Source organism: Ostrinia nubilalis, chromosome 16 (genome assembly GCF_963855985.1).
Source record: "Ostrinia nubilalis chromosome 16, ilOstNubi1.1, whole genome shotgun sequence".
NCBI lineage: Eukaryota > Metazoa > Arthropoda > Insecta > Lepidoptera > Crambidae > Ostrinia > Ostrinia nubilalis.
Genome location: NC_087103.1, coordinates 4,979,549 through 5,004,705, shown reverse-complemented (window position 1 = coordinate 5,004,705; position 25,157 = coordinate 4,979,549). Strand labels below are relative to the sequence as shown.

General features: G+C 36.0%; 1 protein-coding gene across 1 annotated transcript in view; it reads right to left on the bottom strand.

Moving 5' to 3' along the window:
* LOC135079113 (zinc finger protein basonuclin-2-like) overlaps positions 1–24,949 on the bottom strand; it is a 29,184-nt gene extending 4,235 nt beyond the window's left edge. The window contains exon 1 of the mRNA XM_063973711.1: positions 24,793–24,949. Within this exon, the coding sequence (XP_063829781.1) occupies positions 24,793–24,801 (9 nt within the window). The 5' untranslated portion in view covers positions 24,802–24,949. The remainder of the gene's footprint in view (positions 1–24,792) is intronic.
* Positions 24,950–25,157: the final 208 nt, after the last annotated feature.

Genomic DNA, 25,157 nt, shown 5'->3' with positions numbered 1-25,157 from the left:
GTAAACCCTAAACACGGGTTGTTTAAACTCTTCAAAATAACTATCAGAGCACAAAACCACACCTTGCGTTTCAAAGGCTAATATCAAATTAATTCCAAGAACGGAGAGCAATTGGGTAAAATTGTGTAAAATGACGGCTTCGAATCCACTCAGGAATAGAAAAGTGGTTTGTGTCGCGTGTTTGGAACGATTTAATCCGAAAACAAAATTACTATTCATTTAGTAAGCATTCGGGCTGGCCGCGTTGTCAAAGTTAAGTTCGCCTTAATTTGGGCACTCCTCGGAATTTATTTTAATGTTAGCGTACAAAACCCGAAATGATGCCGTTTATGATTGACATCAACGTAACGATCAGCTGTTAAGTGTTTTTTACCAAGACATTTGAAGGGATAGTTCGGAGTTTTTGTGCGTTTAAAATACCTTAACTATTAGTTCAACTGTTTTCTGTTTTCGTTTTGAAAATTTGAAGCTTGTCGTTTTTAGATATTTTTAGGGAAAACTAGTTTATATTATAAAAATCAAATTGCGGGTAGGTATACCTAATGATAATGAGTTCCAATTAACAAATTAGGAAGCTAACACCTTGATGATAAACTGGAAACAAATATACCTATTTCTTTGCACGTAAAATTGCAATCTAATAAAATGTGCTGATACTAACACCTATCCACGCTCAACCAACTCCAAAATACATTACCTATCTTTAACAAGTTTTCGCTTTTATTGCTATTCAGATAGAAAACAAATTACCTAAGCAAAAACCCTTTCAGTTTAGGTGTCATTTCTATGTACTTTTGTTACAATAGAACCTATATTAGGTGCAACCCTTTCACTGTCGTAGTCCGTGTCTAATAGTCCCCTCGTGTCGCTCCAACATTTGTCACTTGTTCACAAACGTTTGTCGCCATTAAAATGGCGTGCGGCGACAACCCGCCGTGTCATTACCGACGGACGGATTAAATCGTCGCCACGGGGGCAATTTCACACAAAACACGGCAATTACAAAAAAAACGATGCCGTTTCTAATGCAACAAAACGGATAAACGCAGGATAATAAAGTGTCGTTTACCAAAAACACACGCCACAAATCGAGTTGACCGTACCAAATTATAGCCCTCACCGAAAGTAATTTCCTTCTCGTAAGTGCAAGTAGATTTATCTCGACCTGTGACGTTTTTTGTTTGGAACCGTTCTGGGGATATCATTTTTATAATTGTCGACAATTTGTGGGATTTTAAACTTTTAAAGACGCTTACAATGTTCCCGGAATTTATGAGCCACACATGCCGATTATAAGCGGGGGTAGTAATTTTTAATTTGGTTTTAAATTAGCCAATAAATCGATTTAGGGTTAAGACTTTTGTTTAAAGCTTGAATAACCCTTTACATTGTGACTGAATTTAATTTTAGCAAAGCTGGGTTTCTCATTATCGGAGAGCGATGCGGCGTTTAAGGCCCATACCCGCCATTAACCAATCACATCATTACTCGACGTAAATTCATATACTTTAATTAAATTACACATCTCGGAGCGATCGATTTTTAAAGTGGCAAGTAACGAATATTACGCTGAGAAGTTTTGGAGCGAAACGTTTGATAGCGACGGTGTAAATGTTTATGATTAAATTAATTGAAAATATTTTTGTATTCAATCAAAAAGGACGTGGAAATTAAAATGATAAAATTGACGTGTAAACGGGTTGTTTCACAATTTGTTGCTCATTTTGTAAGAAAAAAACTTAAGCTTTCATTAATGAGATCCGCCAAAGTGAAAGATGTAGTGTGCAGGCATGATTTTCCTGAAAAATATGTTCTTCAGTAAAACATTGGCTATCTTTAGACCAGCAGCTAAAAATAAAGTGAATGCGTAAGCGCGGGCCTCTCGACTTTTTGCGTTCCCAAACGGTTCCTATAAGGCAATCGGCTCTCTACTTAACTGTGGGAATGTTACAAGTAATTGTCAACAGTCAACAGCAAAAAACATAAAAAAGTCGTTCAAAGTCGCGATGTTAAGCCGAGGTGAGTGACCTGCACGCTTTTAGTAACACCTAAACAATCTTATTACCTCCGCAAAGAGTTTATTTTGCACTGGTTTTAATGAAGAGAATAAACTTGCCGATGTATCTGACCCACGCCTACTGGACAAGCGGACATATTTCACGGATTTTTTTTGAGGTGGCCACATTACAATGTGTACCTTATTACCTTGATGTATGGTGTTATTTCGGTTGCGAGTGCGCTTTTCTTTGGATTTTTTTTAAAAACTGTGCATTTCTCGATGATCGTTTTTCGTTGGGTGTGCGTCGTGACATGCCATATTGTTCGGGGCATGATACATGAAGTAAGTAAACAGGTTTGGTACTGTGAAGCGCAGAGCGCGTTCCGTTTTGCGTAATGACCGCTTAAATATGCGCAGCCGCATGAAATGTGGGAAACGACAACTAAGCGTAATGAGGAACGGTGTCACTATCATTATTTAATTTGCCTTCCTCTTCGCAGGTAATTATTTTTAATTCACCATTTCATTTATAAACGCAGCTGCACGGGTAAAAATGCTATCGATGAGAATTATTTAATACTTAAAATTAACAAGATTTTAGCATTTAAAAACATCAAAAAGGTCTTATAAAGTTAAGCACATTAGATGTCCCGGGAATTTTAGGTCCATACAGCATTTGAGGGTTGATATTTGTGTCCTTTACCGTAGCAAAAATCTCTTACTAAATCCCTATACAGTAAAAAATTTATAACATAATACTTTTCTACTTGCATGTACCATATGAAGTCTCAAAGTTAAGTCGGTCTACCTAATAATTAGACTTGCATAGCGAAGGCACCTAAGTGGCCCAGAGCGGCCAGAGTGGCGCGGGCGCACACGTTCATTATACAGGGCTGGTGCAAATACTCATGCAGAATGTGTTCTGGGAAATTTTTCAGATGCCTTCAAAGTTGGAGTCAAAAAGGTTTAAAGGTGTTCTGGAAAAATTTCAGATGTCTTAAAGGTTGCACATGGAGTCAAAATGGCTTTACTTTTAATGGGGTTTTCATGGCTACATAGACATTATTATCAAAGATATTTATCGAATCGATAGATCGATAAGAAATCATAACGACGAAAGTAAGTTACGTAGATTACTCATATACTCTACATTGCACATAATTATTAAAACAAAAAACTTAACATTGACAAAACTATACAGTAATCAATTTACGGAGTATTTTAATATTTTTCAGGATTCGACCAAGAAAGTAGAGTTTAGGTTTTTGTTGGAGACATGAGACCTAACTAAGAAAAGCCCGTTCAGGTGCTTAGATTAAGACAATGTGATGTGATCCATGACTATCAACCCAATTAAGCTCACACGTGGAAGCACAATAGCCATAGAGAAGAAGAAGAAGAAGCTCACAGCTGTACATTAGTGTCCCCTAAGGCTAATGCTAAATTAATTGCTAAGGCCCAGTTTTTTGATTCATGGTTAAAATAACAAATTGTTAAATTTTGCTACTAATGGTTAAATATTAACAAAATGTTAACTGATAGTTAAAAAATGTACTAAAAGTCAAGCTAACCATTGTTCGAAAAACATTTTTTTCTGATATTTAACCACTTGTCATTTGACATCTGTCAAATTTGACCATTGGTTATTTTAACTACGAATCAAAAAACTGGGCCTAAGTTACTTAGAAGTGGCCTAAAAAGTTTAGTCACCTTTCTTTGTTTAAAAATGAACGCTCAAAGTAGCATTTAATCAAATCGTTAGTAACTTACTATTCAATAACACCTATTAATAACATAAACAAACACGTTTTCGCGTGTTCGTGTAACTCATACACGGTCATGACATCAAACGGAGCGCGCCAATATTTGTCATTGGGCCAACAATGGCCGTGGGTGGCCAACGTTGGTTCTGCCCATTAATTCAATTATCATTACGCCGTGTGAGGAATGAATCAGAAAAGAAAGCACAATGGATTCGGAAGGTGAGGCCTCGTTACTTGCTATACAAATGTGTGCTCATTAACGTATGCTTATCAAACATTCTAAGACTCATTATGGCATGTTTCATTCAGAGTTACGAACCGATAAATGATGGTTTCCTTAAAATCTGATGCAGAAAGACGTGTCTTCCAGCGACTTGACCCACTTTTAGCTTGGTCCACGGGCCAAGTCACCGGTTTGATTTTTTAAATATTTTTTCTTCCAGGAACTGGGCGCCTTCAATGTTTTATTAATAATTTAAACACCAAATCAACAAAAATCTACTCTAGAACCTTAGGCTGATTTGCATCACCTAACTTTGACCGTCACTTTGACGATAACCGGTGTATGTATGGTTTTTGTATGGAGTTTGACAGATTTTTGACGTTTGTTAAAGCTAAAGTAAGATAGTGCAACCCAGCCTTAGAGTGGGCCCAGTTGCTGGAAGAAAAAATATTTAAAATACAGGGACTTGGCCCGTGAGCCAAGCTAAAAGTGGGCCAAATCAGAAGACTTTTCTTTGTAGTCACAATTTCAACAAATCACCTTAAAGTTAGTTGTTTCCAAAATCGTTCTCATCAAAGTATTGGACATGATTCGTGATTAGTTAAACACCATAATGACATGATAACACTATAATGACGTGTTCCTGACTGTTCTCATTATAAATGATATGCGATTAAAGCCCATCACATATAGTTACAAAGACACCGTAATCTGTCCACCTATAGCATTAAGCTGATACAATTTAGATTCACGAAATTATCCTCAAGCGGCCGCTTAAGTTTAATACTGGTAATGATACAGTGTGGACAGTGCGCCGGTCTTGGCTTATCTTAATCTGGGCTTAAGGCACCTCATGGCGTCGTTATGGGTATTAAATAATAATTGGATAACGTGGGTCAAGTATTGATCCGGATTATGTGGCCGAAAATGTCGTGGAGATTTGAGAATAAAAGGCTCTATTCAGTAAATCACTACTGAAGTTTTTATCGTTTAACTATACTATAAATTGTAGGAAAAGGCGCAAAATGAATTTAACAAGCTGAAAAGTTTCATTATTCTAATATTAAAAATAAATACAAGCTTACAAATGAACATAGAGCAAGTTTCAATCAAGAATATAATCTTGATTGAAACTTGAAAAACTTGGGAGTTCATATCTAGCTACACTGCTCAACTTTAATATAATTATTACGTGTATAAGAAGGAAAATTGAAACACATACACATTGGTAACGAACCCTAACGCGGTACGAAGGAAAAGAAACAAACCTCATAATTATCTTCCCACCATCGCCTCACGAACAAACTTAATTTGTTCAGGCTATCACCATCACTATGGTCCATGATTGGTCCAAACACTGGCAAATAACTTAGTTCCAACACCAACTAGGAGCACGAAAACCGTTCCATTTTTGAAAACTTAAAACCACAGATGCTGTTAAAATTGGATACTTGTAAACCACAGATTAGCTACAATGCTAGCACTGGAGACTTATAAACCACAGATAATATTATTATGCACGGATTAACCTAGAGACTCACTGCACTTGTCAAACGTCGGCGACTTCAAATGTCTAGGACAAGACTAATCCTGTGACACAAGCGTTAAGCCCTCAAAGGCGCCGCCGAGTGGTGGGGGTGGGTCTGAATGGACCTAACCCTTGACACTACCTGCCCGAAAAACAATAGAAAGTACCTGGGGTCTAAAGACCCAGTACTACGGTCATAAAATTATTATCGAAGTTCATACCCACAATGCTGGCTGGACGACATTTATTATCATTAACGGTGAAGCATTTTATTGATTTAACAGCTACCGTTGGCTGTTGAATATTTATGATTTTCGTATGAGTGTTTTTGGCGGTTAATTTTATTGAGTTTTATTTGTTTATGGAAATATTTTAAGCGTATTTGGAGTTTGAACCGGTATAGTGATTGAGAGAAGCTTTCACGTATTTTAAATATCAATATTTTGGACAAATAATAAAAATATAATAAACCAAACTTATGCAACCAAATACTTAGGTAAGATGAATAAACCGGCAGACAGTAGTGACTGAGTTTGTTGCGGCGCTTCTTCTCAGCACTTGCCAAATGTTTGTCTCGAAGCGCTGGTAGGGCAAAAAAATAATGAGAAATGTAAGGCTCCAGAGCATTTGACGATTTGTAGTACCAATTTAATTAGTCTACACAAATAAAGATAATTTTGATTTTGAATGACAGCTTCCACCAAAATTACCACACATAGAGTGGAAATCTCGAAATATGTGGGTGGTCCGCAGTTGCAAATTCGATTTCATTTGCCTATCATTGTGAAAAGGTATGATAGAGCTATTGACCGTATAAAGTATAGAAAGTATACCGTATTTATCAACTTAAACACAGTTTACTATCATTGGAATTGGAAATTGACACTATCTCAGAGGAGGTCTTTTCCCTACTCATTTACACAGATTTGTATGCAAGTAGTGTTTCTGAATTTTCCGTATTAAGCTCACTAAAAGCTTTTGAATAAACCTCCGTTTTAAAGTACAAGGTATTAATTAGTACTTATTATGGATATTATAGCATATTACTAGAAATAACGCTACGGTAATATTTTAGAAGAGGCATACGTGAAACAAGAGTACGGATGGAAGATTTATTAGTTTAGATTATTTTGTCTTTAGAATATTTTACAAAATCTCATGTGTGGTATATTTTTACCTATATTACTATCAGTTCTTAGAAAATGTGAATATGTTAACACACAAACCTATGTGAATACGTTATTGTCGCGTAAAAAATTTAGCCATACCACAATGGTAGTTACTATGGGACTAGACAAAAAATTTGGAATATACACGCAAAACAATAACATTCAAAGAAAGCGGCTCCTTTGAAGTCATCGTATGTGAGATGGCGATAATTGGCCTGATAACAATGGCGGACCCTACTGATAAGGACTTTGTTTGCGAATTGTGCCTTTATTGCAAATATTTGGGGTAAAAACACAACAAAGGTCACCCTTTTTCTAAGAATTGGACTTCTATTGTGCGAGAGAAGTTGACCCCAATGCACGTGTACGTGTGTTTTGAAGCGGCGAAGATCAAAGGAATATTACAACTTGGGAACTTTAAAAGTTAGGGACATAATAAGGTTTCATGACCTTTGAGGAAAAAGTTGTTCTTTATTGTAGTTTTGACGCCAGACCACTATTATCTAGTCTGGCTCTTTTTTAGATTGAACGTGTGAATGTAACTCAATAAGGGATAGGGTGTAAGAAGTTGGAGGCACAATTTTATTGCCGACTGTATTTTTGTTGCTTCAGTGTTTAATGTGTCGTCATCCGTACTTTAGATAATATATTCATAATTGTATTTGGGCAGGCCCCCCACTAGGTGAACCGACGACCTCATAAAGGTAATAGGAAGGCGCTGGATCCAGGCCGCCAACCGGTCATTATCTAAATCTTTGGGAAAGGCCTATGTTCAGCAGTGGACGTCCTATGGCTGAAATATGATGATGACGTCATAGATATTCAAGATGGGTACTTAGCGCAAAATATTCTAAATCAACTTCTCAAACGCCTCACGCTTGCCTGACGGCCGTTTAGCGCGCCCCAAATAGCGCTTCCCTTCGAAGCGAAATTCTGTATTTAATAACATCATCGGAGCCCAAACCATCCTATCTATCCATCTCCCCAAAGTACAGTCACTAGCATAAATTCAATGAGCTAACCCGCAGTGCATTTCTATCAAGCAAGTCATCATTTAGCCTGTCAGGCGCATCTGATAGGCCCGCGGCGGTCCACCAATAATATAATGTTTGCACCTAATAATTTTGCAATGCAATTATAATTTACTTCGCGGTTATAATTTTACATGCGACTCGCCTCGGGTTTCGACTTTCTTGGATGCTTGGGTCTACCCTGTTAAACGGTCATGATATATCAGAGCTGACTGTCTCTGTCTCTCTTAGTACGAGAGAGAGAGGCAGGTAGAGCTGAATATGATGAAAACGTTTTACAGAATATGGATCCACAGAATCCACGTGTTTCGGTGGCGGTCAGTTGTTTTCTCCGTTAGTAATTATTAAGTGGACGGTTGTCAAAAGTTGCTTAAATTAGACGATATTGTTTAGCATATGAAATTATATGAATAAATTCATTAAGATAGCTACGAAGATTATAATTACTAAGATACTTTTATTTATGCAACATCAGTATAAACACAGTCAATTGTTACTACGGAAAATGGTTATGACATTGCTGTTTAAAATTTTATTGGAATAACTTTACGTTTTTAAACTTTATTTATCATTGTGTCAATAGGCTGTCAGGTATTAATTAAAATTGTGTCATTATAAATTATAGTCCCCTTCCTGAACATGCCTTGAATACGGTAATAACTCAGGATGTAAGCATAACACGTGATGTTGGTCATTTAGTAAGAACATTACATGAAACGGAACGTGTAGTTGAACCATAAAATGTAAAGATTATTAAGAATAAAATAATAATATACATCTGTAACGCGTGCGTTTATGAAGAATACACGCGTGAATTCATTTGAGGTTTGTGGATGTGTAACCTTTTTCGTCACCAATTTGGTGACACTTATCGCGGTCTAGTTTTAAAAAGTTATGTCAAAATAAGAAAAAAAAACTTTCGATATTTAAAAAACAAGATCGAGCTCTCGTGCGCCTCGCGACTTGCCGAATTCCTTTGAGTGGAAAACAACTAGGCATCATGATTTATGATCTTTGCCTACATTTAAAACAAATAAAAAATAAACAGCTCTTCTAAAATGACATTTGATGCACTCATATTTCATTTTCTAAATACTGGCCAGATGTATTAAAAAAGAAAAACACCCCTACCAAATACTTTGTACCATTTGATGCGCTAATAATTCGTGTTCTAAATACTGGCCAGTTATACTAAAAAGACACGGTGTGTTGATTGGCTTTCTCAGCAACAAAAGGAGTAAAATTAAAAGGCAATCGGGCATTGCCTACGCGAACTGGCCGATTGATCGAACAATGCGAGGGCTACAGGACAGCGCACGCCCACTGATAGGAGTCTTTAGGCGTTCGCACCACGGTTCGGACCGCGGTGTGAATCGGACAGTGGCCCTTTTGAAAAGGGGCTTTTCACTTGGTACCTTGCTGCGAATCGCCTAAGAACTTTTTGTAATGGGTCGATTAAGACCATAATAGGTAACACAACAATTCATCAAGGCGTATTTTCCATAAAGTAACCGTCTAACAAAATCGACCCTTTTCAATCCTACTTCAGTTCCTACACTTAAAGAAAATAGATGAGTTTTATGAGGTCTTTTTATGAGTTTCAAATGATTCCTTTGGGAAATTCGCACCGTTTCAACTTTCAAGTAACAGTGCAAATAACTTCATTCGATAAGAACTCTTGGGCGATTCGGACCACGGTCCGAACCACTAGTGGTGCGAAATGCCTAAAGATCTCTGATACCATGGTGACACGAGTGCTGTTGTCGAAGCAATCGTACCTTAGAATACTTCTATTATTCACTGTGATATCAAATCGATCATTCTGTAAGTGAATAGAACAAACGAACTTTCAATCCGTGATACACGATTCATTGCAATGATCGAATATTATTATACGTAGAGCATTCATGGAATGGTAGTGTAACCCTTATGATCCTACTCTTCTGTTATCAAATTTTTTATCTGGGTTTTTATGTAAGAACTTTACAAATGTTGGTGATGAGTTTCTGAGAAATACGCTAATTTTCCACTCCGTCTATTTATTTAGCTGCTCAGCGACAATTATTTTCCTCTAGATCCAATTTTTACATAAAAAGCCACTTAATGGACAAAGCCGAAATCTCTCAAATAGGCGTGAAAACATAACAAGCTCAACTATAATTACTGATTTAATTTAGTACCAAAACAGTCACAAAGTATGGTTTCATCATCACGATTAATTCAATTATACGTTACTATTTTTGTAACTGCATAGTAACTGAAGATAGAAAACTCAGATAACCAAAACACGAGACTTTTATGTCGGTTGCCCAACGGATCTATTTGTGTGTTTAATTAATAAAACCTATAATTTCATTGACAAGCGAAAATTTATGTCCGAAGTATGGGACGATAGCATCTCGTAGCTCACGACGAGGGGAGTTACCTTCGCATTCAGTCAAACCTAACGTGGGCAGTTGCAATAGTCGACGTAATTTATAAATATTTACAAATAAATAACTAGGTTTTGCCTGCGGCTTCGTCTGCGTGTATTTCGGTCAACCACAGAAAGAGAGAAAGGCTTTACCGCACGCTTCCTCCTTCCAAAATTGGGGATATAATTCTTAAAATCCCTAGGTCTTAAAGAGATTTAAAATACGGAACCCTAAAAATCATGAAAATCAGTTGAGCGTTTGAGCGTGAAAAAGTCACAGCTAGACAGGTTGCTTTTGATACATTATCGCGCACCCATTCCCCTGCCAAAAACTGTGATGAAAATTATTCTGTTTTTCCCTGTGGGTCATACCTTTCATGAAAATTAGTTCAGTGGTTTGAGTGTCATACAATACTATAGCGCCACAATGTATTGCGTAAAAATGGAATACATTATTATGCTTTTCCCTGGTACACTATCTCATGTAAATCGGTACAGTGGTTGTGTTAAAAGCTATACAGACAGAGTTACTTTCGCATTAGGGATGTTTCCTGGGTCAAAAAGCAAGAGTTATGATTAGTCCGTCAGTTAACTTATCAAATAATACTCTACACGTATTTTTCACTTTTTCAAACTAATGAAAATTTAAAGAGATAAAGCGCGCCAAAGTTCATAAGAAGAGGCCCGTGACGTCGATGAGTGCATAAAAGTGCCGCACTTTGTGACGTCCAGCGGAACTTCAACGCACCATAATTATTTGTAATTATTTGTTAGATTGACAAATAAAAATATAAGTGTCCAATATTTTTTGATATTAAACATGACGGACTAAAAAAATTTTTTTAGGAAACTAGCCTTTTATAATATTAGTAGGATGGATTGCCAAGTAGGTAGACATCAGATTTGACGGCGAGATAGAGTCGTCCGCGGATATCGTTAACCAACAGTGAGTCAAACTTTGAGTGTGTAATAAAGGACATTGTCAGAAACGGCCTTAGATTCCTGGGCACAGCAGTAAAGTATCAAAATTAATCTCTTACTTTTTGAATACATAAATATTAATTAGATTGTAATGGACACTTGAGGATTACAAAATGAAATAATAAAAGTCTTTTATATGTATTCCATAATACTATGACGACATCCGGACATTTTAGGGCGTGGCCTGCTCCATATCCTATGAAGTTCCATAATTTGTGTCGATAAAATCTATGTAAAATCGGCACAAGGCAATGCCGTACTTCATTGTTAGGAATCCACGTAATAGTGATGTTGACTGCGGTCATCATAGACAATAAGATACCGATCTTGTAAATAAAATAAATCGTCCAAATTGCTACAGTTTGACTAGATTTTAATTAAAAGTTAAAAATATATTGCACGATACTACAAGAAGCTATCTAATGTGTCCAACTGGTCTAAAAGGTCATGAATAAAATAAAAAGAATTGTGATCATAATACCGATATTGACAATGACAACAATATGGGATCATCTTTAATATATCTGTAACAGTTTCAAAATCCGATGAAAAATCCAATGCCGCTTAAAGTGAGAGAAATGTCTAAAGTTCTAATAGAATTGAAAGTTTTATTCGCTCAATATGCTTATAACAATAATTGGTAATACATTTCAAATATTAAGTACCTTTATAATGTATCGATAGAACCAAAATGATGTCTTCTCAGCTTGGAAAGGGAAAACCCAGGATTGGGGGAGCGCTCCAGGCAATTTTCAGAACATTTCATAGGTGGTAGTAAATAATATTTATTTTATTATTAAAATTGAATATTTTGATATTGATAAAATTGAATATACCTTTCGATTCAAATACCGAATATTTTTCAATCGATAAAAATTATCGAGAATTGTTAATAATATTCAATTAAAAGTTGTTCAATCCCTAGTCATGCATAGACTAAGACGGTAACCATGGAGATAGTTAGTTTGGTAAGTCACGTGTTAAATGTCAAGAGTGGAAAGTAAACATAGGATTCATGTTATTTATTTACGTGCAAAATGTAAGTAAGTAAATCATAAAAGTGGAACGCCGAGCTATTTCCAAAACCCGTCCAATATTATAATACAATTTGGCTGCGACAACTACAATACAGAACATCTCCCAAATCGATGTGCATACAATATTATAATACAATACTAGTAAGTAAGAGGTTATGATAACAATATTGCTATCAATAAGTTTATAGAATTGGTCCGCCAGGAATAATTGTTCTTACATAAAGATTTGTGTCATTTAGAACCTAGAAAGTATTTTTTCGGCACTGTTGATCTAACGGCGAACAATGTATGGAGAAAGAACATTGTCCTTTGGATACGTTGTCAATCATTTATCAAATGAGTTTTTGTGGGTTTGAAGTTTCCTAGTTTGTAGGTTGTTTATATCATATATCAAGCACAGAAGAATATACGTTTTAAAATCGCACCTATTACAGCATAAATAAGATGCCACAATATTTGGTTTGAGGTGAGTGTATTTGATATGTCGTCCCTCGTCATGTACTTAGTACGTACACGTACCAACAGTGTATAGTCATCTGATGACTACACTCAACATCAAATAAACCGCACCTTCCGCGACGCGAACTTTAAAGATTTTCTTCTGGCACAATCATGGTACCCCAATAATATTGGTGTTATTTGAAAGCCCAATAAATATCCTTAAAGAAAAATACATTTCATTTCTAAATAAATGATTAACATATACCATAAATGTGACTTGAAAATAGACCTCACTTTGGGCTCACTTCTGGGATCAATTAGACCAATTTTTATGGTTATAAAACCAAATAAAGATCTCACGTGTCCTCTTTAACAGATGGATAGCGATTAATCCCAACTTAACAGTTTTATAGTCATAAAAAATGGCTATAGCGTAACTACCTATTTTTTGAAGAAGTGACTCTGGATCCTTGTAAAGACACATTTTTGGGGTAAAAACCTTTCCTTTAAATTTTAATGAAATGAAGTTTAGAACTAGGCTTTCAAATGGCACCAATGTTGATGGGAAGTGGGGATGCATACGTTTGATAAGTGCATGTCGCGGGAGGTGCGATTTATTTGATGCCGAGTGTATTATCAGCTACATTAGTTTGACTATGAAAGAATACTTTAAGCAGAAATAGGTTTGCTTTACGTTGGTTTCTTCTTTTTTTACATAACTTTTCGTAATCTATACTTATAATAAATCTGTAGAGAGGTCAATTCTGTACATGAAATATATTTTCAAAATAACTATCAGGGGGTGATTAGTGATCGATACTGATGCCAAAAATGCAATCAGTAAAATTTTTGTCTGTCTGTCTGTCTGTCTGTCTGTCTGTCTGTCTGTCTGTATGTTCCTTATATAAACAAAAACTACTTGACGGATTTTAACGAAACTTGGTACAATTATTCTTCATACTCCTGGGCAGGTTATAGGATACTTATGAATTCCCACGGGAACGGGAATTAGCGGGAAAATCCTTTTGTATGAAAAATCTAAAGCGCTTAAGTTAGACGCTTGAAATTTGGCATGCAGGTACCTTAGTAAACTTGAAGCTTAGTTACAACAGGATATTGCAAAATTTCCACGGGAACGGGAGTTAGCGGGAAAAAACATTTGTATGAAAAATCTAAACCGTTTTAGTTAGACGCTTGAAATTTGGCATGCAGGTACCTTGGTAAACTTAAAGCTTAGTTACAACAGGATATTGCAAAATTCCTACGGGAACGGGAGTTAGTGGGAAAAAACATTTGTATGAAAAAATCTAAACCGCGTAAGATAGACTCTTGAAATTTGGCATGCAGGTACCTTAGTAAACTTAAACATTAGTTTAAACAGGATATTGCAAAATTCCCACGGGAACGGGAGTTAGCGGGAAAAAACATTTGTATGAAAAAATCTGAACCGCGTAAGATAGATGAAGGGGGGGTAAAACGAGATCCACGCGTACGAAGTCGCGGGCGGCCGCTAGTTGATAATAAATGCGCAATATGCATAAAATAGTATAATATAAAAGTTAATAAAGAACAAAAGTGGAGCCCGATGGTAAAACATCTTCAATACTATTCAAGGGCATGCAACAAAATACAGTATCAATGAAGAATGTTCACTAATTTTGTTTTTTAGCTTTCTGTATTCTCTGTTAAAAATAAAAAATACACGTGAAAGAATTATTTCGATACGTCAATTAGTTTCCAAGATATTGAATTTTAAAAGTGCGGGCGGCGGCCGGCCCGCCATTTTATGCGCGTGACGTCATATTACAGTGACTGGCTCATATTTGTATGGGTGGAATCTTGCAAGCTGAATTAAGACCCACTTCCAGGCAACCGATTAAGCTGAAATTTCGCAAACACATGTGATTTGGATGACCATGCAATATTATGATGACATGGAGCTGATCTGATGATGGAGCTGGAAGGTGGCCATAGGAACTCTATAATAAAACGACTTAAATCCATCGAGTTTGGGTTCGTTCGTTTTGTATTGACGAGTACTTTAATTCTATATAGTAATCAGGGTCTAATGATGGAGCTGGAAGGTAATTCGCAATAAAACGACACAATCGCATCAAGTTTGGGTTTGGTTCAATTTTAATTTCTGTAATGGGTCTGGGTGTTAATATGTATAATAAGTTTGTACATATTTACAAAAAAAAAATGTATTTAAGTATGTTTATATCCGTTTTCTAGTGAGCGGATACTGTGAATGTACGTCACGCGGGGTCACGTGACCGTCGGCGGCACTCAATATTTAAGCGAACTTTGAATGCCTATAAAATCATAACTACTGGGTATTTTTGAATGAAATAAAAACTAATGTACATATTTGTAAATGTAAAAGCCTAACTGTAACATAGGTTTCAAGTGATTTTGCATACCTAGTAACATTCTCAATTTCTTTCACAAACAGCAACCTATTTGCTAAATGAATAATCATATTCCCACAGCAAATGAAAACTTGAGGCAATGGATCAAGTAACATTTAGCCGAAAGGTTGTCTATATCAATCAAGCTAACCAGAATAGCTCAGCGGTTCCCAATCTGCTGTGGTCGGAAACGTGTTAAGTTACCTACTCAAGTAAGTAATACGTTTAGTAAAAGTCCTAGGAATACCGAGTTTTTACAAATTATACAAGCTTGAACTTTTTTTAAAATCAAATTAAAAAATCTGATTTATTTAAAATTTATATGAATTTTCATTAAAAAAATATGGTGTCCGGTTCGCAACTGACATGATAAAATCCGCGAAGATTTAGATTTTCGCAGAGGAAATGATTTTGAATTTCCAAAAACAAAATCGACTAAATAATATTCTTACTACTAACAGCCTACATTGGATTTTAACTAGGGTTTACTTTATTAAAGGTAGACTACCCTTCAGAAAAGGTTGAGAACCACTGCTCTAGCTGTATTCTGCGTAGGCGCCAGTCCCAGTTGCCTGGTGATATATTAACGGCCCGGTTAGAAGACAAATTCCGCATTCTGATCTAATTGAACTCCGTTTAAAAAGTAGTTAATTAATTAACTTGGATTTGTTAGTAATATCTTAAACCTGTGGTTTCGTTTAGTCCAAAATTAATGTTTATTGAGTAATAGAAATATGCGATAAATAGCAACTAATTGATGAGTCACTCGAGAATTTGTAGTTTCGCGACAGTTAAAAAAATCTTGTTCTAGATACACTGAACAACATGAAATACGACCAATATTTACGAGAAATTCTTCTCAATATGTTAGTGTCACTTATTTGATGATATCATTATCATCACCTAAAGCAAAATAATGATTTAATGATAATTAATTTCAGATAGTTAATATCTATTTATCCAGCGATAAATTACGCCTAAACTAACGTTAACCGTTGTTGCAGTTAATCAGAGTGGCGCTTACAATATTAATTCGTTGGAGCTGTGTGGGCGAAGCGGTGAGTTATAGTTATTTCTTTAGACGCACGTTGGTTGAGGTGTTAAGTTTTGTATTATAACATTCTAAATTTTGATTAAGAGATTAGAGGTTTTTTAATAATGTTAGAAGCTTATTTTAGGATTTGCAAGTTTTTTTTTATTTTAACGTTGACAATAAAACATACTCAACATCAAATAAACCGCACCTTCCGCGACGCGAACTTTAACGATTTTCTTCAGACACAATCATGGTGCCCCAACAATATTGGTGTTATTTGAAAGCCCAATAAATATCCTTTAAGAAAAACACATTTAATTTCTTAATAAATGATTAACATATACCATAAATGTGACTTGAAAAAATACCTCACTTTGGGCCCACCTATGGGATTAATTAGACCATTTTTTATGGTTATTAAACCAAATAATGATCTCACGTGTCCTCTTTAACAGATGGATAGCGATTAATCCCAACTTAACAGTTTTATAGCCATAAAAGTTGGCTTTAGCGTAACTACCTATTTTTTGAAGAAGTGACTCTGGATCCTTCCCTAGACACATTTTTGGGGTAAAAACCTTTCCTTTAATGAAATTAAGGTTAGAACTAGGCTTTTAAATAGTGCCAATATTGGTAGGAAGTTGGGATGCATACGTTTGAAAATGCTTGTCGCGGGAGGTGCGATTTATTTGATGTCGAGTGTATCTGATTTTATGATTTCTGTCTAAAAAGTTTATGATTAGGAATGGCAACCTCAAAACTACTTATTTAAAAAAAAATCTCTCATGATTTCATTTCATAAAAAAAGTCGGATACACCTTTTTGAATTTCGAACACTGTTGTCAAATATGAAATAAAACCTATTTTCTAACTTTTAAATATTCAAATTAAGAACACCTTTTTCATTGATGTATTGAAACGCAGACGAAGACGCGCTCTCTGTACGGCTTCATTTGGAGGCTTCGTTTTTAGTTTCCCGCTCCGATTAGAGATGGCGCTAGTGGTATCTGAATCAGTGAACTGAAACTGCTTTTCATGTTCATGAGTTACTATTGTAATAGTATTCGTTTTAATTGATAAACGTCTCTAGAAGTTGAAGGGATGATAATTTATAGTAATAAAATTAGTCCTGGTCAAATAATTTTATTACCAATTCAGATTCAGAAAAAAGAAAATGTTTAAAGTAAATGGTCAACGCCAGCTGCGGTTGCAGATTCAAATTCTGCCGAGGGCGTATTAAAGTCTGGGAATTAAGTATAGGTAGGTACCTGGAGTCACGGTCGTTTTTAAAGTGTGTGTATTTAAAAATGTGTGTATTTAAAAATGTGTGTTTCCAGTATACATATTTATCCGTTATCTGGATAGTACAAGCTCTGCTTGTTTGGTAGAGCTAGGTAATTGGATTGATTATAATAAGAACGATTTATTATTTATTGTTCTGTAATACACAGCACACAGCATAGGTTATAAATTATTCGATGTTGTAACACTAAACGCACACAAAGAACCGCTTCTTACAAATATAAGAAGGTACTGTAATCTTGAGGAAACCATTTGAATAAAAAAAATCAAAACAACTGAATTGCAAGTTCACTATCGCAACTAATTCCTGTCATTTTCCCAACACTATGACGCCCGTATTCACAAACATTACTATGAGGTCTTACAGTGCGCGTGGACGCACAGGGTGACACATGAACCAATCACATAGCTCTATTCAACGCTGTGCGTTCGATTTGCTGCTTAACTTAAGCAAGCATCATTTATGAATACAGGCGTCAATCTTGTAAAACCGGACAGTTACAAACCCAGGTATTAAAACAGAACTGGGCAGTAACAAAACTGAACGACTGCGTAAACAGGCCTGTCTGGCCTTGAACTCTATCGATTCCTAATTATTAGGCCACTCCAATTCTCGGTAATCTGCCTCCGAGTTGTCTTGATTGGAAACTTCATAGTTGCAAATAGTATCGGGTTGAAGACGAAAATAACTGGTTCTAAGAATAAAAACTTCTGGCGATTTTACCCAACTTCAAAAACGGAGTAGGATCTCAATTCAATATGTTTTTAAAGACCATCTTAGATTCTCTGCAGCCATTTAGTTGGGCCCGATTCTAATTTGTATAAAGAATCGGCTGATACCAATGCGCGCACTACATGTCCATACTGATAACAGCCCGACCAAACTATCGGCCGACAAAAATCTGTAGTCTGCCTGCGGCTAGGTTAATACACCAAACCCGCCAACTCGAGTCGTCGACTTTTGACATAATATTGTAAAAAGTCATAGAGAGTATAGATGACCCACGCTGAACTGTCCCACCAAATTCAATGACAGGGGGGCGCTACCATCTTTCAACTAAGTATATAGTTTCCAACATGGCAAAAATCGGAACCAGCGATCCGGTATTGACGGTGGCGCCCCACTGTCAATGTCATGGATAGGACAGTTCAGTATTTTGGAACTATACAAGTTACAGATGTTGTTAATTAGGTCTGAAGTTCGTAGTCTCAAGGTTGGATAAAATATACAATTAAAGATGTGGTTTAATTGAAATCCGTTCGTGCGCTAAACATACATAAACATACCGGAATGGCAAATTGCTCCTCGCAATTGTATTTCATAACGTTTACAAAGTTATTTATTAAAGTATTTCTTTCATAAAATGGCCACGTTGAAGTGAATGAAAATTAATAATAATTAAGGCTAAGTTGCACCATCTTACTTTAACTGTAACAATAAACCTTAACCGGTGTTTTTATGAAGTTTGACTTTTAGAGTTGGTTATAGTTAGTGTACTCGTAAGATTGCAACTCAGCCAAGTTAGTGAAAAAACAAAAGCCAAATCGTTATGATTTCTAAGGCTGGGTTACACTACCTTACTGTCAAACTCCGTACAGAAAACACCGGTTGTCGTCATAGTTACGGTTAAAGTTAGGTAATGCAACTCAGCTTAAGACTAGGCGCAGACCACCGATTTTTAGTTGGCCGATAGTTGTGTCCGATTTTAAATTGTATGAAGAATCGGCCAAATCGAATCGGTATAATGTGCGCATTTCCATACATGCCCATACTAATCAACTGCCCGACTAAACTATCGGCCGATGAAAAATCGATGGTCTGCGCCTAGGCATGATGTTGACAAAATCCAGTTAAAATTGAATTTGTTTGACGCAACTCTCACTCAATCCTCAGATTCCAGTTCAATAGTCAACTTAACTTTCCAATCTTTTCAATAAACCCAAAGCAAATAGACAGTAAACACAACAATTTTCATGACCGAAATTACACCGCGCTATGGCCGTCGCAAGCCGCGGGGTGCGTCAATGCAATATAATATTCTGTTGAGCCGCGCTGGCTTATTGAAACAAATCGGTGCTCATCAGCAAGCCTGACCTGCCATCAGCCATCAGGATGACTGACCGTCACGGATTTTGCATTAGGTGCTACGTGGTTAGGTTCTTTTTAAATCATTTTCTAACCAAAGTTATGCCTAGTGACTAAAGGTAACAAATAGAAGTAACAATCTGGACTTAAAAACAAACTGGACTTGTGAAACATGCAGAATTCGTAACATTTATTCTTGACAACATTTATTTTGGTAAGCTAAAAAGTAGCTCTACTAATTCATGAAAAGTTAAACTGTCTGCCATTTTAACTATAGCTTTAGTTTATTTTCATCATTGCAAAATCAAAGTTTGTTAGTTAGTGCCAGAGCGTTACAATGGTTCAAACGATGTATATACAGTGGTACAATAACTTTTTACAAAGGAGAGTATAAAATATAAAATGAAATATTTGTGTTCAATTTTGACTAAGATTTGGAACTTGTAAACGTTTAAACTATCATATCATTAGCTATCAAGATGTTTTCCTTCTCAGAATTAGCATATCATAAGTCACAAGTACTTAGACAAATGGAAAGGTTACCTATGTAAACGAGTAATTTAAACGCATGTTAGTAAAGATGCATAATATTGCATATTTATACGACTGGTTTAGTCATAGCAACTAGAGTTATGAATAGAGTTAGGAAAGCCTGATTTGCATTAGGAAAACTTGTTATTCTACCTCACGCATAGAATACCTAAAAAAAGTATTTAAGTATGTTTATATCCGTTCTCTAGTACACATAGTACAAGCTTTGCTTAGTTTGGGACTAGAGGTGCAGTGTAGAAAATCTTATTTACCTACCTCGCAAAATGTAAAGTTTGATTTTAGTAGGCTTAAGAGTGCTCGATAATTTGTGTTTTTTTCGTGTTAATTTTAAAACACAGAACTTGAGCTTCTAAAATGTAATAATTTCCATTCATTTCTTTCATTCTTAGTCCTTACTTAGAAATTGTATGAAGATAGTAATTCAATCATCCATACTAAGTATAAATGTTACTTTAAGAAAGCTATTTGAAATATCTTCTCAGGTCAGCCAAGACGCATTCAGGTTATTGAAACAAGAGGGTTATCAACCAATGTCATGTTTTAACGACCATTAGTTCAAATATTGGTCTGCAAACTGACTCGGACATTAGCTTCACGGCTTTCGCATTAGATTTTTCTCATTAGTTATGTTTTAACGCCTCAGTTGAACTCTCTCGACTCTTAGACTGAGTTGCACCAACTTTCTTTAACTGTCTTTAACAATTACCGGTGTTTTTTGTTGGAGTTTGACAGATTATTGACGTTTGCTAAAGTTAAAGTAAGATTGTGCAACTCAGCCCTTGGATTCGAGTTTTGAGAGAATTAATTATTAATAGAGCGATTGAGAATGGCTATTTTGAACTAATCAAACAAAGTGACAGAGGTTTAAGTTCTAACTAGGTACATACTTTAATCAGCAAATGTTTGAAATTCGACTAATTAAATAAATCTTTGAACAATTTCACACAGCGCCAGCTAGCCCCAAAGTTAGCAACTTAATGCTTGTGTTATGGGTACTAGCTTAACGGATAATATACTACTTAAATACTTTTTTTTAAATACATACATATTATACATAGTAACACCCAGACCCGTCACAGAAATTAAAATTCATCATTTCAATTTCTGCCCGGCCGGGAATCGAACCCGGGACCTCTCGGCATAGTAGTCCGTTCTGAACCACTACACCAAACGGCCGACAATTGTTTAGTCGACCGGCTATTTAGGAGCCTTGGAGATATCCAAGGCTCCTAAATAGCCGGTCCTTTAACACATAATTTTGTTGAAAATTTGCTTCTAGTGCAGCAACTTTTAAGGCACTACAATACAGCTTGCGTCTCTACATTTTGCACATAAATTGCCAACTGGAAAATCGAACTCCTTACCTCCTCACACCTTAAATAACCAAATAATTTTCATTTTCCTAAATCAGCAATTGTGGAGTATGAACAAACAATCCTCTCTCACATTAATAACACAAGTTAGTGTATAACTATATAAGTTGCTCGTGCAATTTGAACGCGCTGCGCCCGCGGCGGCGCTGCGATCGGCGGCAGCCCGCCGAACTAATGCTGTCACGCGTACAGACATCTGGCTGGATGACTTAGGTATTATGATTTATTTTGGTTTCTGTACCTCCCTGATAGGGATATAAGAGTATAACTGTACCTATGTTTCTATGACTTGGTTTTGAAGCTCAATGAAAAGCTCACGTTGAAGCTTTTTGTAGAGAATCCACTCTGTAATCTTACGAAGATACAAAAATGGATTGGCAATACCTCAAATACACAACTTAAACTGGCTCCAATAAACGCAATCGTTTAACGATTCTCATTGACTGTAGGCCTCGTCTGACTGGGTTTTCACTATCGCATTCTTTCGTTGATGTTTTCTCAAGTTATCTAGATAAGAATTTATTTATAAACCGTCTAAGCGAGAATCTAATCCAATACTTCAAGTAAAGCCTTTACTTGTAAAAGTAAAGGGCATATTACAAAACAGAAAGAGACAAATAAAAGTAATCTTGACTACAATATTGACACATTTGGCCTCGTAGCTACTTAGGTAGAGCTCGTAGCAATCGTAGCAGTTTTTACTGTCAATTTATCAGTAACAAGAAGGTCTCGTTTGATAGCCAAAAATATGTGAACATGCGAATTCATATACATATTATTATTGGAAGTTCGTTAATTGGTGTAAAGACAAATAAAGGCAAGAGCAGCCTGAACATTACATTTTGTTTAGGAAATGTCATGCTATTATCCTATCACATACAACACTTTTTCGCACGTATTCACAAACGATGCTTGCTTAAGTGAAGCAGCATATCGAACGCACAGCGTTGAATAGAGCGATTGATTCGTGTGTCACCCTGTGCGTCCACGCGCACTGTGAAACCTCATAGTAATGTTTATGAATTCGGGCGTTAATCATAAGAAACCCAATAAGTTGAAAAGGCACAATTTTTGCGTATATTAAGGCTCTACATTGGAAAACAAACTCCACAAGTAGGTACCGTAAAGTCGCGGGCAAAGTTACTATCTCTCATAAAATAATTTAATAGAAATTAAACTATCACCATAACATTCTAGTGCCATAAATATTTAACTAGTTTTTCATGTGCTTTCTTCAAATGTGCTAAAATGACACTTCTCAGTTCATTGAATGTCTCTGTATGGAAGCTTGAAATAATTACATTAGCTGTAAAATATATAAAACTGCATTAACATTCATAGAAATATACTAATAATTTACAGGAATTGTATAAATACAATTTTACGTGGCATGTCAACAAACCGTCCATTCATATTGAAACATGTATGTAACCGGATAAAAGTGCTCTAAAGTGGAGAGGCAATATGTATTCATGATTGTCTCCAAAGGCACCTTACAAATATAATAAACTAGCTTTCCGCCCGCGGCTTCGCCCGCGTGGTTTGTTATTCCAAGTCTGATTCTTTTTTGTTATACCACGTTTAATAGTGACTGACGTTTCATGTCAAGTCACACGGGAATGCTGTCGAACGGGATAAAAAGTATCCTATGTCCTTCTCCTGGCTCTAAACTACCTCCCTGACAATTTTCAGCTAAATCGGTTCAGCCGTTCTTGAGTTATAAGTGGAGTAACTAACACGACTTTCTTTTATATATATAGAAGATATCTTAAAAATATCTTATATATATAGATAACTATACTAAAGGTAGCACTGGTAGACTTTTATCTATTCATTCTTAGTGTATTTCATGGGCAGAAATACCTACCCGTTTTCAGTCTTTTTGAACTGTTATAAACGCTTGAGTAAATTTTATTTCAAAGGCAAAAGTATTTAGGTTCATCTTTAATCTACTACGTAAAACAAGTGGATATGCTTTGAAATAATTCAACCTTAAATTGTAGAGCTTTTATGAACACCATGTTTTGTTCTATATTTTATTACAATCTATACGAAGTTTTCAGGTGTAGAGTCGAAAATGTATTTAATGTCGGAGTTTAGCAAAACCACCCAAACATGTTACATAAAAAAACTTCCTTGAACTTATAGAAGAGATTCCGGAAGCCCTATGGCTTCCGGAATCACTTAGAGAACTGGCACTTAGAGAACTGGACATATCCACACCTCTATAGGTGTGGATATGTCCAGTTCTCTAAGTGCATTAAACTATTTTTAGGACAGCCTGTATAACTGATAGTAATGTAACGTTAGGCATAACTAATTTTATAAGTAACCCAAGGAACGAAAACTTTACGGAAAAATACGAACTTTCAGGAGCTTTTCTAATCCTATATGACTAATTATAAAGTTTGGTAGAGTTCTTCTTTTACTAACGAGTGAATAGGTTTGATTGTTAACACTTAATAATCACGTGTGGTGCTAAAAGCTTTATTGATGTACAATTAGTTTCAGTTCTGAAGACAGTAATAAATAAGCTCCATTTAAACAACTCCACACAGCATAATATTAAAGAACTAGCTTATTTTTTAAGTCCAGCTCATTTTGCAACTCCAATTTCAACTGTGCAATTTATTTAATAATCATTTAGCTTAAATCATCAGCTTTAACATCAATCAGTCAATACACATCATATTTTTTAATTGCGGATTTAGTAACGGCATCGTGTGAGTGATGATGATAATATAATACTATGTTCGGGCGATACCTACGCTATATATTAATTGTGCAACGGTCAATAATTAATTTAATCGTTCGCCGAGGCTCTGCAACGTTAATGAACACATTTGATAATTAAATTTATTTTCAATTGACCACTTTGACACCCACTCGCTGGACTTCAATTGAACTGGAAGATTTCAACACGCACACCTACTGCTTTCGGCAATGCTGTAGGTATTGGATTTGTTTTCCAATATGAAGTGAGGGTAATTAAGAAGAAGTGATTAAATAGCTGATGTTTATTTGTTTTTCTGTTGTGCAGTTTGAATAACTTTTCTGTAAATTCAGGTAGAGACTCAAACCTTTTTATTTTATTTTATTCAGAAAAAAAAAACAGCTTACAAATACGTAAATTGCATAGACACAATGTAGTTGGTTTGACCAATATAGTTTGCCTATAGTTTTACATCATTTCGCTTTTCTTTTATTTTAAAATTGTATATCAATCTTATTGGTAGAGTTAAGTTTTCATCAAAAGTCGCTACATTTCAAAGGAATCCTAAGATTAGATAAATAATAACTCGAGTACAAAGGAGCATTATCAGTGCAAAAGCCAAAGTTGAAGTTCCAGATAACGTTGACCTTTCAAAACAAAAGCTTCCGAAACCCAAAGAAAATCATCGTTACAATTTTCGACCTTTTTCTAAAACAAATGAGTGTTCGACTGACCTGAATCATGGATGCTTCTCAGAATCTTCCACACAAACAAACATCAAGTACACGGGTCCACTTCACAGTACATATCACACCTAATCCTTTATCCTATATGTAGAATAGTACGCACGAGAGATATTCTTGCGCGTCACAACACAACCGTCTAACAGTCGGCGAGGCCGGACACTGGGCCTCGCTTCAGTCGTAGAGCGGGATAAAAGATACGCGGGGGGACACATGCACGCTGAAGGATGCCAAAGGAGCGGGCAGATGCGACAGGACTCCGGAGAAAAGAGACGACTACACTGCGTGACATTTGAAAACTGTGTCTCTACGCCACCTTTGGCTGTACAACGCGATTCCTAGCTTTCGGGTCAACG